General features: G+C 42.6%; 1 protein-coding gene across 3 annotated transcripts in view; it reads right to left on the reverse strand.

Moving 5' to 3' along the window:
* Positions 1-647: 647 nt before the first annotated feature.
* LOC132828793 (rho guanine nucleotide exchange factor 18-like) overlaps positions 648-12,788 on the reverse strand; it is a 217,815-nt gene continuing 205,674 nt past the window's right edge. For all 3 annotated transcript variants that reach the window (XM_060845889.1, XM_060845888.1, XM_060845890.1), the window contains 3 exons: positions 10,563-10,959; positions 8,366-8,470; positions 648-6,367 (listed from right to left, as the gene is read on the reverse strand). In XM_060845889.1, the coding sequence (XP_060701872.1) occupies positions 6,201-6,367; positions 8,366-8,470; positions 10,563-10,959 (669 nt within the window). In that variant the 3' untranslated portion in view covers positions 648-6,200. The remainder of the gene's footprint in view (positions 6,368-8,365; positions 8,471-10,562; positions 10,960-12,788) is intronic.

A 12,788-nucleotide genomic window follows, 5' to 3' on the forward strand; every position in this document is an offset into this window, starting at 1 on the left:
CTTCAGGAGGTTTTGAGTGGTCTGGCCTAGTCCATAACATCACACTGTAAGGATTCCATGATTCTATTCTACGATATTAACTTTCCAAGTCCAGTGACCCTTCTTCAGAACACACCCATTTAATCTTCCTGCTTGTGTGATATCTGACATTGTGATTCAAACTGACTAAAGTATGAAGGCTTGATCAAGAAGATGCTAAAAGGTAGCTCACACCCTTCCTGGCTGGACAGTGGGACAGGGGGAGGAGCGGGAAGAAATCTAGGCAGGAAGCAGCCAACGACTCAAGGAAACAGCCACGGGGGGACTAAAATAAGAAGAAATCTCCAGACTCAGAAGGCTCAGACTCTGGGAATTCTCAACCAGGGACATGTGGATGCACACACTAAGTATATTCAAGGAGGAGGTGAATTACCTTTGGACATTCAGTCATCAAAAAGGAAAGGAGTCCAGATGAGAGTTCATCCATGACCTTACTGAATGACAAAGCAGAAATGAAGGGCTGAATGGCCACCCTGGTTCCATTTCTTACGTTCTCAAAATGTTTGACTAATGAAACAGCCATGAGCAGACACTATTAGCTCCAACCCAATCACAATGATGACACACACCCAGCAGCAAATATAAACAAGGACTTTTCTTTATTGCTGGTATCAGGTCCATTCTAGGCAGCTCTTTAATTTTGCCAAGAATAATAATCCATCATAAAAACAAATTGTTCGACATGCTACAATCTTGTTTACAATTCTTTATAAGACATTAGAGGTGCACAATTCTGAGAATATCAACAATTTCTTTCCCCATTTAAATTTTACAACATGTAACAAAATTAACTACACGGTCCTGTCAACAGTTACTGGCAGTCAGTGACAGGATAGATGTGAAACTATGTACAATCTATACAGTCTAACATGATTAATCAAAATCAATAATACTTCAACCCCCCAACCCCTCCCCCCTAAACTTTTCATTAAATGCTGTAGTCTAAACAGAATCTGATGATTTTACACTATAAACAGCAGTCCAGGACCTGAGTCTTTAACTGTATTAAGGGTGGTGGTAGGGGCAGCTACACAGGATGAGGAGGAACATTGTGGACATTACAAAAGATAGCTCGCACACGGTCAGTTTTCTCTCAACATTTTGAAGACGCTAATGTGTGGTCTCACAGCTGGATACCCAGCTAGACCCTAGTCACGTCTCTCCCAAGTGAGCTTTCTCCATGCATAAGCTCAAGATAAGACCGCTCCAGCAGGCTGGTCAGTCACTGAAGGGCACTGTTCAATAGCACACATTTTCAACAGGCGTTTCTGGTCAATACCAGCAGGAGCCCTTCTTCCACATGCCCCCTAGCCCCAGAAACCAAGAGACAACAGGAAAATCCCTGTCTTGCACATTGTGATCAGGAAGCACAGAGGGCTTAAAGTCACACTGACTCAACTCTGATAACACAACTATTTGCCATCCTCAGCTTTAGCATTAACACAGAGCACAGTACAGATGGGCTGACCAGATGACCAGTTACTGTCAGTTTGCTGGTTGGTTCGGTTGGAAGGCTGGAAATATTTCTCTATTTGAAGCACTGCAAGGATATCAAGGTGTCTCATACTTTCTGCATGGTCCTTTTAGAGATATCCCAGATTCTACTCTGCCATTTACATATGAAAGGTTGTGTTTTTCCCCTCACTGCCTGCCCTGGCTCCTAGGAGGATAGGATTCCATTAACATTCTGGAACAATACTTGAGGAGCAGATTAAAGAGTGACGGTTGCCTGGGCATTAGGCCCCAAGCTGCCTCTGGTTTTCAATGGAAGTCACTCAGGTGGTCAGGGGTGACAACTCTAGTTCCCACCACATCACCCACCCCCGGCATAGCTGAAGCAACTTATACATTGCACAGCTGACCAGGCAAGACACGGACATAGAATCTTATCTGAGTGGCTCGGAATATGGGGCTCATTGGTTTGAGGACCGAGACAATTGAATTTTATGCTGGCAACTCTAAAGAATTAGATCTTCTGCCACAAAAGCAGATTTTGATTTAAAAGATGTGCAGTCGAGAGGGATAAAAACAAATGAATATATCTTTTGACAAATTTACATTTCTTTGAAAGAGAAAAAAAATACTGTTACGTTTACAAGGAAAGCCATGTTCGAATTCATTCGGACTGTGTAACATTCCTACTTGAACTTCTCCCTGGAAAATGAGGTACTGACAGAGCAATCTGATCGAGGGAATCGACTGGAAATAGCGTGCTTTCTCAGGTGAGTAAACCAGCCTCCCAGTTTAACCACTGCATCTAGATGTTAGTTAAACCCTAAGTGTGATTCACTCCAAGATCTCATGGCATGTAGCAGTAAGGGTGCTCAAAAGGATTTCAGAACAGAGACAAATTTCATTGAAACTCAACCTGCAATCTCACTCCCTTTCCCTACATACTCCTGCTACAGGATGCTATCCATCCCACCACCGTCCCTCCCAATCCACCTAATGCATCTTTTCCCTCAATTTCAGTGAGAAGCACAGTCACTAAATCTTTTGCAAGGTTCAATTGGCACCAATTTTTGTGTCTTAGAATGGAGACTCGATTCCCTAGAGACAAGACATGAAACACTAAACAAGATTGAACCCTCAGCCTTGCAGGTAATAATAAGTATTGCAAAGATCCATTAATACAGAGGTGTTCCAGTGAACGGATGATAGTCACATGACTGCATCCATTAGCGGAATGTTTGAGGTGCCTTTTTCATGATTTCCATTTCTTAATCCTCAGTCACCAAGTATATAACAATTTAGACAGAGTGCATTAAAGTGCTCCATGACCTTAAAAATAGTTAACTACTACATGTTTCGTACAGAATAACCAGCTTTCAACAAATTGGACAAAGAAATTATGTTCCAGTGCAAATCGGAAGACCCCACTCAAAAGTGAAAAGTTTAAAGGTATTTATAGTGGTTAACTCTCTTCTCAATATCTTGAAAAGTGGTTTGACCTGTCTACAATAACTTTGAGATCAGACTAGATCAGGAATAACCCAAACCAATTTGAGAATAAGCGGTTATGTGGTCTCAAACTCTCCCCAAATTAAAAGTTTTAGCTCATTGATATGACCGTGAGTTGAGTTTTAAGATCGAGGGATCAAGGGGTAGGGTGGGTAAGAGAGGAGGAGACACCAAGGAGTGGGGATACGGGGAGGGAGACATCAAATTAAATCCAACATATACCCATTGGATCCTGTCACTCCGTCAGGCTCACTTTGCCAGCAAATTTCAACATCTTCATGCTCCTTTTAGCAGAAGCTGGAAGGTGCTTTCCTGCTGTCAGTATGAACACCTCAAGCATACATTCTGCACAAGAACTTTAAAGTAGATTTAGTAGTTTACATCACCCACTCTGAAGCTCCAGCTCAAGGGTTTGAACCTGTCCTGATAACAACTATGTTGCAATCTAGACCCTTCAGGATCAATGCAGGCTTGTTTGGTTTGTTGCATTAAATACATGGAAGTAGAAGTTATTTCCTTCTAAAGCACCCGCAAACCTTAATCAACAATTCAGCACTGATTTGAGAAATACTCAGTACTTCCTTTTGCATAATTTTCTCACAGAGGAAACAACCTTAAAATAGCCTTGGCTTGCTGACTTCAATAGTCCTTCACTGGTTAATATCAATACAACCAACAAAAGTCCCTTAAATCTCACAGGAATAAACTGGTAAAGTGCATTGTTCCTAATACACTCCCCATATCTTGGGGTGAGTGTGAACAGGCTGTTCTACTTGTGTTAAAAGGAAGGTGTACATTTGTACAAGGTACATCTATTAAAAATACATGTACAAACAAGAAGTTAACTTCAGTAAATTTGGTTTGTGCCCTTTAATTTGCATTCATTGGCATTTGACACCATTAAACAAAACCCTTTTGTATCCTCTGCTGAATAGACTCTGCTAAAGAGGTCCTATTGTGTAAGCTAGACTGTTCAGCGAAAGCAAGATGTAATTGTCAGGTTTGTATGGAGACTGAGCCAGTCAGGAAAAGAGGGCATTACAAAGTTACCTTGGTGTTCCTTAATTTTAAAAGGATTAAAGAAAGTTTTCCTCCTCTAGTGACCTCTGTTGGACAGTACGAGGACTGAAGACAGGATCTATAGCACGACAAGTCTCCTGCCACACTCAATTTGGGCTTCACATGGAGAATGGCTACTTTACTGGAGGTGCTGGTGATACCATAACCACAGGAAGAGAGAAGGGATTCAGGACAGGAAGGACCAGCGACAGAACAAAAAGGAATCTGTAAACTACACAGACAGCCCAGAATGCGCACAGTTCTGAAAGATAAAGTTTAGTGGGCTAAATGACCTTTACCCAAAAATGTTTAACTATGCTATTCCCACATAACAACACTGCACATGAAAACTGAACAAGAGGACTGAATTGGTTTGGGTTCCTGAGCCATTGTTTTTACTATCTGTGCTGCTTACTTTTCATTTCTGCAATACCTCCGATCATTCTTTCTTTGCCCCTTGACTTCTTTTCCATTATGACAGTCAAAAAGAGACTTCCTGCTTCTGGGGGAAGGATAATTTTGGCAAGTGAGAAGCTGCAAACTCAAACCAAAATCACTGCTCACTTTACAAATCTCATTGTCCTGGTGGAAAACAGTCAACTGTTAATGACTTGTTCAGAGCCTGATCTGGAGAGTCACCATGGTGACCACCTCATGTTCCCATGCTTCATAAACCTTTTGGCTTCAGACCCCAGCAATAAAGGCAAAAGCATTTCCTGTTGCTGATACACTTCGCCATTATCTCATGTCAAAACCTTCACACCCAAGGGCTGAACAGGACCTGTTGTTTCTGTCACAGCTTCTGATCTCTATCACAAAAGCCAATGAGTGACTCATGTCAACATTGCAACCTCAAAATGAAGTGAGAGAAATCCAAACAATAATAAAAGAAAAAGAAAATCAATCATTTCTGGGGTTTGGACATTGTTGGTGGTTTGACAAAGCTTTAACATAATGAAATAAGAACTTAAAATATACTCCACCTAAGTCAGTCTATAGAATTGTGATCCAGAATAGAGTCAACCTTTCCACTCCCTACACTGGAATAAAACCACCAAATAAATCTCCACAATATTGTCTTTGATCCATGGCAAAAACTTGGCCAATTTGAAGAATCTCATCATCTAGCTTTGTTCAGGCTACAAAGGTCAGATTATGAAATAATTGCTCAATATAACTGCACTCCCCGGCCCCCCCCCACAAATACCATTAACCAATAAAAGCGAGTGTATCATTACAGAAAAGACCAGAGATTTTAATAGAACTGTGAGAGCATTTCAAAATGCCCAGTTAAGTTTTTGTCCAAATCCAAAACTTCTTGCTGTCTTCTGCCTCAACCCTCTTTGCACCTTAATCATCCATCAAAAATTCAGGAGATAGTACATAAGTTTGGTCTGGAGACTGTTTTCCAGCCAAGATGCACTGCATATCACTGCTGTGTAACACATTCCCCTACTGGATGAATTAAAAACACATTTTTTAAAAAAAAAAGTCACGGAATTATTTAAAAACAAGCATCACTGCCCTAAAGATGTTCCCAATTCCTGACACACGTAAAGGGGTTTCTGTTCGGCAGTTCCTACTGCTGGAAAAGTTGCATCGATTGCATTGGCTATTTCGGTGAAGGGGAGGGGAGGGGAAGGGAAGTGTGAGCAGTCCACAGTTACTACACCAGATATTCATCACCCACAGCTCCCTCCACATCTCGCTCAGTGTCCAATCATGATTCGCACTGGCAAAAACGCCTTCAATTACTGCGCACACTTTCAAACATGAGTGGCAATAGCCTCCAGACCGAATCTCCTGATAACGGGTCAAAAGACATTTGCAACATAGGCATGATGGTTTTCTTTAAAAAAAGACCCTCCCTCCCAGAAATAACAGAGGTAAAGACAAGTTGTTGCTGGTAAGGATGTGCCAGATGATCAGCTTCTGGTCAGACACTGGGCCCCCTCAGTTTCAAGCATAGTTCAAGTACGCTTGCCTGGGAGATTACTGGCAATGTTTCAAACAGTCCCTGTTTCCATCACCAGTGCCAACCAGCTCCCTCTCCCTCCCTCCCCATTTGTTACTGTGGGATTTTCTGGGCTTGCTGAGTCTGCCAATGACTACACTGGATTTTCTTCTGCCGTCAGTCTGTTTCAGAAGAAAATGATCTCCGTGCCAGATTCGTCCTGCACTCTCTGTGGTGCTGGCTGTTGAGTCACTGTCACGACTGGTGCACTCTGGGGCTGAGGATTTCCACTTGTCAACGACGTGCTTAACGCTTGCTGCGGCTCGTGCTGAATATCCACAGGGACTGAGGATTCTAGGACGGCAAAGGGAAGCTTTGGTTAAGTAAATTGCTCAGAGTGTTTCCCATAACCTGTCCCTTGTGGGGAAAGGGTAGTATCGTGGTAGTGTCACTGAATTAGTAATTCAGGTCCCTCAGCTTATACTGAGGATGTGAACTCAAAATTCAATGAATAAATCTGGAACTGAAAAACTAGTCAGTGGTGGCGATTATGCCAAGCACCTTTTTTTTTGGTCATTAAAGCTAATAAGATTCATTAATGTCCTTTTGGAAAGAAATCTACCAAGCTTACCTGGTCTGGCCTACACATGACTCCAGGCCACAACTTGGGTGACACCTGCTCTCTAAAACAGCACAGTAAGCCACTCACAGTTCAAGGATAATTATTAGGAAGAGGCAATGATTAGTGTCCTTACCAGTGACACCTACATCTTAAGATGCAAGTGATTTCTTTTTCCTCTAATATATAAAATTGGCCAAAGGCCACCCCCAACACCAGCAACATGCTGAATCAAACCGACCCAGAATCCGAGCGATCCACTTCAGGAAGGAGCTGAGCAAGGTTAACTGTCTAGTGTCCATATGAGACATGAGATTCAGGGGCAAGAGGACAAAGAAAATAAGAGAAAATGCAAAATGGACTTGTGATAAAACACCAGTTTATCAGTCCAATGACAGCATTTACATAGCCCCTGTGTCTGAGGAAATTATTTTTGCTTTTAAAAGACTACAGAACACTGATGCAGTGTGTGTAGCAACTGGAGACATTTCAGTGAGCTATTTCTGGGCTATAGTTGATGTTGTAAGAGAAAACTTGGCGATCATTTTGCACCTAATTGGGAACAGTAACAGGTTTAATCGAGGCTGGGTCAGCGGAAAGCAGAACTCCGGTTTCTGAACGTTATGATTACCTTGAATATTTTAAGAGTCTAAGATCAAATCAAATCACATTTATAAAGCAACTCTTTCAAACGGCTTTGCAGTGGCTAAGCAGAGAATTTAGAAGTAGTGACCAAAGCTGAGTCAAGAGGGACAGGTCCCAAGGAGACTTTCAAACAAAATAACAAGGACTTTTCTAAGGGGTTGGTGATGGAACTGCAAAAACAGAGACTAGTTAGTGGCTACAGGACGCCGCATGGATTGTCCAATGGAGGTCTTTAGGCATATCATTACTTGTGCACACTCAATGAGCAAACAGCAGCATAGTGACTGTACTTCAATGCAAGCAATACAAAGTACAATGGTCTGCAGCTGAGAGAGGCGCCAAATTTTGAAGTAAACTTCACATCAGGGTTGAAGTAAGGCATGGAGGAATGTCACAAAAGATTCAAGGCAAAGTGCTGATTATAAGAATGGTGGTGAGGGAGATTATGGAGGGTAGGGCATATGAAGGTATTGGTCAAAGATGCATAACTGCAAAGAAAGACGTGGAAAAAGCAGGGCTGTTCTCGTTGGGATAGAGGAGACTACCAAGTTATTTTAATAGTGTTATTGAAAATCATGAAAAGTTGGGGCATTGGCAGTAATAGAGCAGCATTGGCAAGGGACTACAACATTAAACATGGGAGCTTTAGGACTGAGGGGGTCAAAAGCCTATTCTTTGTTTAAAAAAAAAGGTGGAATTTAAGTCTTTGGTCTGCATTTTCCAGAGTCGATAAGTGAAAGAAAGATCAGGACAGAGTTTTAAGAATAGGTCAGCTAGGCCTCCAAACAGAGGAGGAAAAGAACATTGAAACATTAGGTATATTGGACTAGGACAGACTTGTATGGAGGATCAACACCAGACTGGACCACTTGGAACAGGCTCAGAAGTGGTGAACACTAAAGTGGTCTGTGTTCCTAACAATTGGTTAGATAAACAGTTGAAGGAGTTAAAGATCTGAAAACAGAGCAGGCATATGACATTGGGTTACACCAACATGGACTGGGAATGCTCAAAAGGCTGCTTTCTCTAATTACACGTAGGTATTCATCTGGCTGAGTGCAAACAGTGTGTGAACATTGGAGCTTCACCTTGCTGGGAGAAACTTTGGCTGCTTGGTATCACTGGGCTCGATGACCGCCTGCCTCTCAGTGTCCCGTCATCCTTGGTGAGAAACTTCACTGGAGTGTTTGACCCTAAAAAGGAGAGCACTTATTTAATTCATGGATTAAAGAGAATCAAGGGATAAAAGAAGAAAAAGGAACAAGGGTCAGAAGGAATAGATAAAAAGAATCAGAGGCAGGTTCAGTTTGGAACTGAAATCGGACCATCCAGGAACACAATGGGTGGGATTTTATAATCCCCTGCCACACTAGGAATCACCAAGTGCAGGTCACAGCATTTAGGAGGGGACAGGTACCTAGCCCCCAACTTCCCTTCCTCAGCACAGCTGGTGGGTGGTTGCTCACCCACCATATTTAAATAATTACAGGTTAATTGAGTAGCCTGACAAAATGTTGCCTGCACTGTAATAATGTTAGTCTGGGCAGGACGACAGGGGATTTGATGCACTGGACTTTGAGTTACTGGATCTCACAGTCAAGGCAACAATGGGCCACTGTGATCGCTCACAGTGCTCTGGGCTAGGGAGGATAAAGATCAGGCAGGGCTCCTGCTCCTGATTTCTATTCAATGATTTACAAACCTTAGACACCCTGAGGATATTGTGGTTAAAGCAGAAGATAGCACTCCCTATGATATTGTTTCATATTTCTGGCAAGGTTCCCTATGAAAGACTTAAAATGAACCTAAATGCCAAGCAAGTCAAGAGCTGAACATGTGGTCAGTGCAAAAAATGTTTTTTTTAAAAAAAAAACTGAGGCAGCATTCACTCTGATGGGGAAGACTGAAGGGGATTCCTGTCAGAGTCAGTGAATGGCACTGTGTTCTATAGGGGTCACTGGCTCAAGGGGCATCAATGTATGAAGTAGATCTTTTAGGACAGAAGCACATGGTGCCAGGATTGGAGGGTGTGGGTGTTGGAGAAATGGGTTAGTATTGGGGATTGATAGCAACTTTGCTAATTAGATGGCATTGACCTTTATGAGAGTGGAGGGTTTTGAAGATGTTAATTTGAGGACAGGATGGGGTAAAAGACTGTGATCGCATTTATTTGGGCAGGGGGTGGGGAGGTTGGTTGGGAGACAGGGGCGCAATGATTCTGACTAGGTCCTACAGTTCAGACTGTAAGGATAGTAACTGCAGGACAACATCACTCAACTATATAAAATATTAACTGGTGCAGAACAAACAAGGTTGTGCCAGAACACTAGAAATACTGAAATTGTATAAGGAGTAAAGGAACTGCTTTCCAAAACCATTAATGCTGACAGAATTTGAAATGTATTCTGCAGAGCAAGGTGCAGCACTAGCAGATGGTGATCCTTGGGAATGTTAGGTTCCCTCCCATATGGACAGGTTTTTTTTGAGACTTTTGTCTTTGGAATGGGATGGATTTTAAGGATGATTAGGGTACGGGAATGAGGGGCTTTACTGACAGTTAGAATAACAGAAGGCTGGACTTCAAGCAGGAGAGACTGGTGGTATAACTCTGACAGACAATTTGTAATCCGTGAACATTCTTCAGCCGTCGTTTGAAAGTGCATGTGCATTGATTTGCAAAGAAAGAAGAGAGCTGCCACAGGGGTGAAGTTTCAGGGAGTGACAGCCGGACTTGAACTAAATCTCAGCAAGGAGCCCACACTTTTTTACTAAAACTGGTAAACAAAACACAAAATTGGATTAGCAAGATCATTAAATTGGAATAGATTTACAAGAACATTGCTGGGACTGAAGGTTTTGAGTTATAAGGAGAGGTTGGATAAGCCAGGACTTTCCCCCTGGAGCATAACAGCATGAAGGGCGACGTTATAGAGATTTATAAAATCATGAGGGGCATTGATAAAGTGTATGGCAAAGGTCTTTTCCCTAGGGTAGGGGAGTTCAAATCTAGGGGAGGGGATTCAAATAAGGACCCGAGGGGCAACTTTTCATACAGGAAATGGTGCATGTATGAAATGAACTACCAGAGGAAGGGGTAGATGCAGGTAGTTACGACATTTAAAAAACATTTGGACAAATACACAAATAGGAAAGATTTAGAAGGATAATCAGCCAAATGGGAATGGTTTAGTTTGGGAAACCTGGTCAGCATGGACTAGTTAGACCAAAGGATCCATTTCTGTGCTGTTATGACTGTAGGCAGAAAGAGGAGACATTGAGCATTACCTGTGCCATGTGGAGTTGAGAAAGAGGCCGTGCCTGAAACAGAGGACTGTCGATCCTTTCCTTTCCCACTCTTCTCCTTGCCCCCTTTCAAGGTGGCAAGTTTGGTGGGAATTTTCTGCTGCACGCCAGTGTGTTTCAGAATCTGATTGGTGGCGCTCACAAGGTGGATGGGTACCTCTGTCTTTGGGATAAGGGAAGATCTATTCTCAGTTCGCGCTAACATCGAGGCAGTGCTGTTTTCCCTTTGGAGCTGAGTGTCAGCAGGCCGCTCACCAAGTTCCACCACCATACTCTGCTGGCCCTGGTACTTCAGGCTTTGTTGAGCCATTCCTCCTTCATTTAACAGCATGGGGTTCACTTCCATCCGGTCACCATCCATGTGAGGAAAGCCTGGGGTCTAACAGACATACTGCATGAGTCCAAGGCACCCCAATCAGCAATCGTCCATTTGTACTATTCTCAGCTGAAGACTGAGTAAACCTCATGTTTCTTGGCGTAAAGGTCTCATTGAGAAACTGGTCTTGACTAACTAAGCAAATGACCCAGAGCAGGAACAACTGATGAACAGGATACTCACCGGTGGCTCTGCTTCCAAATACACTTTCAAGTTCATAAGACACAGAAACAGACCATTCAACCCATTGAGTCTGCTCCACCACTCAATGAGATCACGGATGATTTGATCATCCTCTACTTCACTTTCCTGACATTTCCCTGTAACCCTTAATTCTTGAAGATACGAAATCTGTCAATTTGAGCCTTGAATATACTTAACAACCCAGCCTCAGCAATCCTCTGCAATGAAGCAAAACATCCCACAGATTCACTACCCTCACAGAAGTTCCTCATCTGTTTTAAATGTGCAACTCTTTATTCTGAGATTAGATCTCTGGTCCTAGGCTGCCCCACAAGGGGGAAACAATATTCCCACACCTATTCTTTTAAACACTTTAAGAATCTTGTATATTTCACTTCTCATTCTTTGAAACTCCAGTGAGTACAGGCCTAGCCTATTCCACTTCTGTATTTCTCTGTACCTGCTTTCAATGAACCTTCTCTGGACATCTCCAATGCCAGTACATCTTTCTTTAGCTGAGGAGCACTAAACCGCCCACACTATTCCAACGCAAGTTCTGGTCCTTTCAGATAAATTACAAATGGATTGGAGATACTGTGTATAAAAATGTGGGGGTTCACCATTTACAAACAGAAGGGAAGGGAAGAGTCACTCTGTATGAAATGTACAAAGATATACTAAGATGCAACTTCAGTTACTGCATTGTTTGTAAGGACAAACATGCTTTGATTACTGGTTAGCAGCTAAATTCCGGGACAATTATCACTTAGACCAATTAACCATTCCGCACTGACATGCCATGGGGAGCTGAATAAACATAGAACAAAGTCTTCCCACGACAGCACTCTGATTAAACAGCCATTACTGCCCCCTGGTGGGACTTCACCTCTATCTGCAACAAACCAATTTTCCAATTGGTATATAAAGGCCTGCCTGGCAGATCACCTGATGACATTTTGCAGCAGTAATTCCAATTATTTCTCTCCTTTTTCTGTCCTGAGTCATAAGGTTCTAGGTTCAAGCACCAATCCAAAGCAGGAGTGCAGAACTTCAACGCTGATATTCTGATGTGGCACTCCCTCAATGATGCACTGACAGAAGGGCCAACTTCCAGGTGAGATGTTAAACTGAGGCTTCACATCTTCTGCTCAAGTAGACACACAATACCACAAACCACCACCACAAAGATTATCTGGTCAAATAGCTTGCTGAATGTGGGAGCTTGCTGTACACAAATTGCTTGCCTTGCTTCCTACATTATGACTGCAATTACACTTCAGCTGTGCCTCCCCTTGTGTGTAAAACTCTTTAGGAAGCCTGGCAGTCATGAAAAATGCCAAATAAATGCAAGTTCTTTTCCCCCCATCTTTGATACATGTGTGGTGAGGTTTAGCAGCTATACTGCTTCTTAACTCGGGTCAATGAACTTACTGCAGATCAGACAATAGTTTTATTTATTATTCACAACTTGAAAGGGTTCAGAAAAGATTTAGAAGGATGTTGCCAGGGTTGGAGGATTTGAGCTGTAGGGAGAAGCTGAACAGGCTGGGGCTGTTTTTCTTGGAGCGTCTGAGACTGAAGGGTGATCTTACAGAGGTTTACAAAATTATGAGGGGCATAGACAGGCTAAATAGGCAAAGTCTTTTCGC

Source organism: Hemiscyllium ocellatum, chromosome 28, assembly GCF_020745735.1.
Source record: "Hemiscyllium ocellatum isolate sHemOce1 chromosome 28, sHemOce1.pat.X.cur, whole genome shotgun sequence".
Classification (NCBI taxonomy): Eukaryota; Metazoa; Chordata; class Chondrichthyes; order Orectolobiformes; family Hemiscylliidae; genus Hemiscyllium; species Hemiscyllium ocellatum.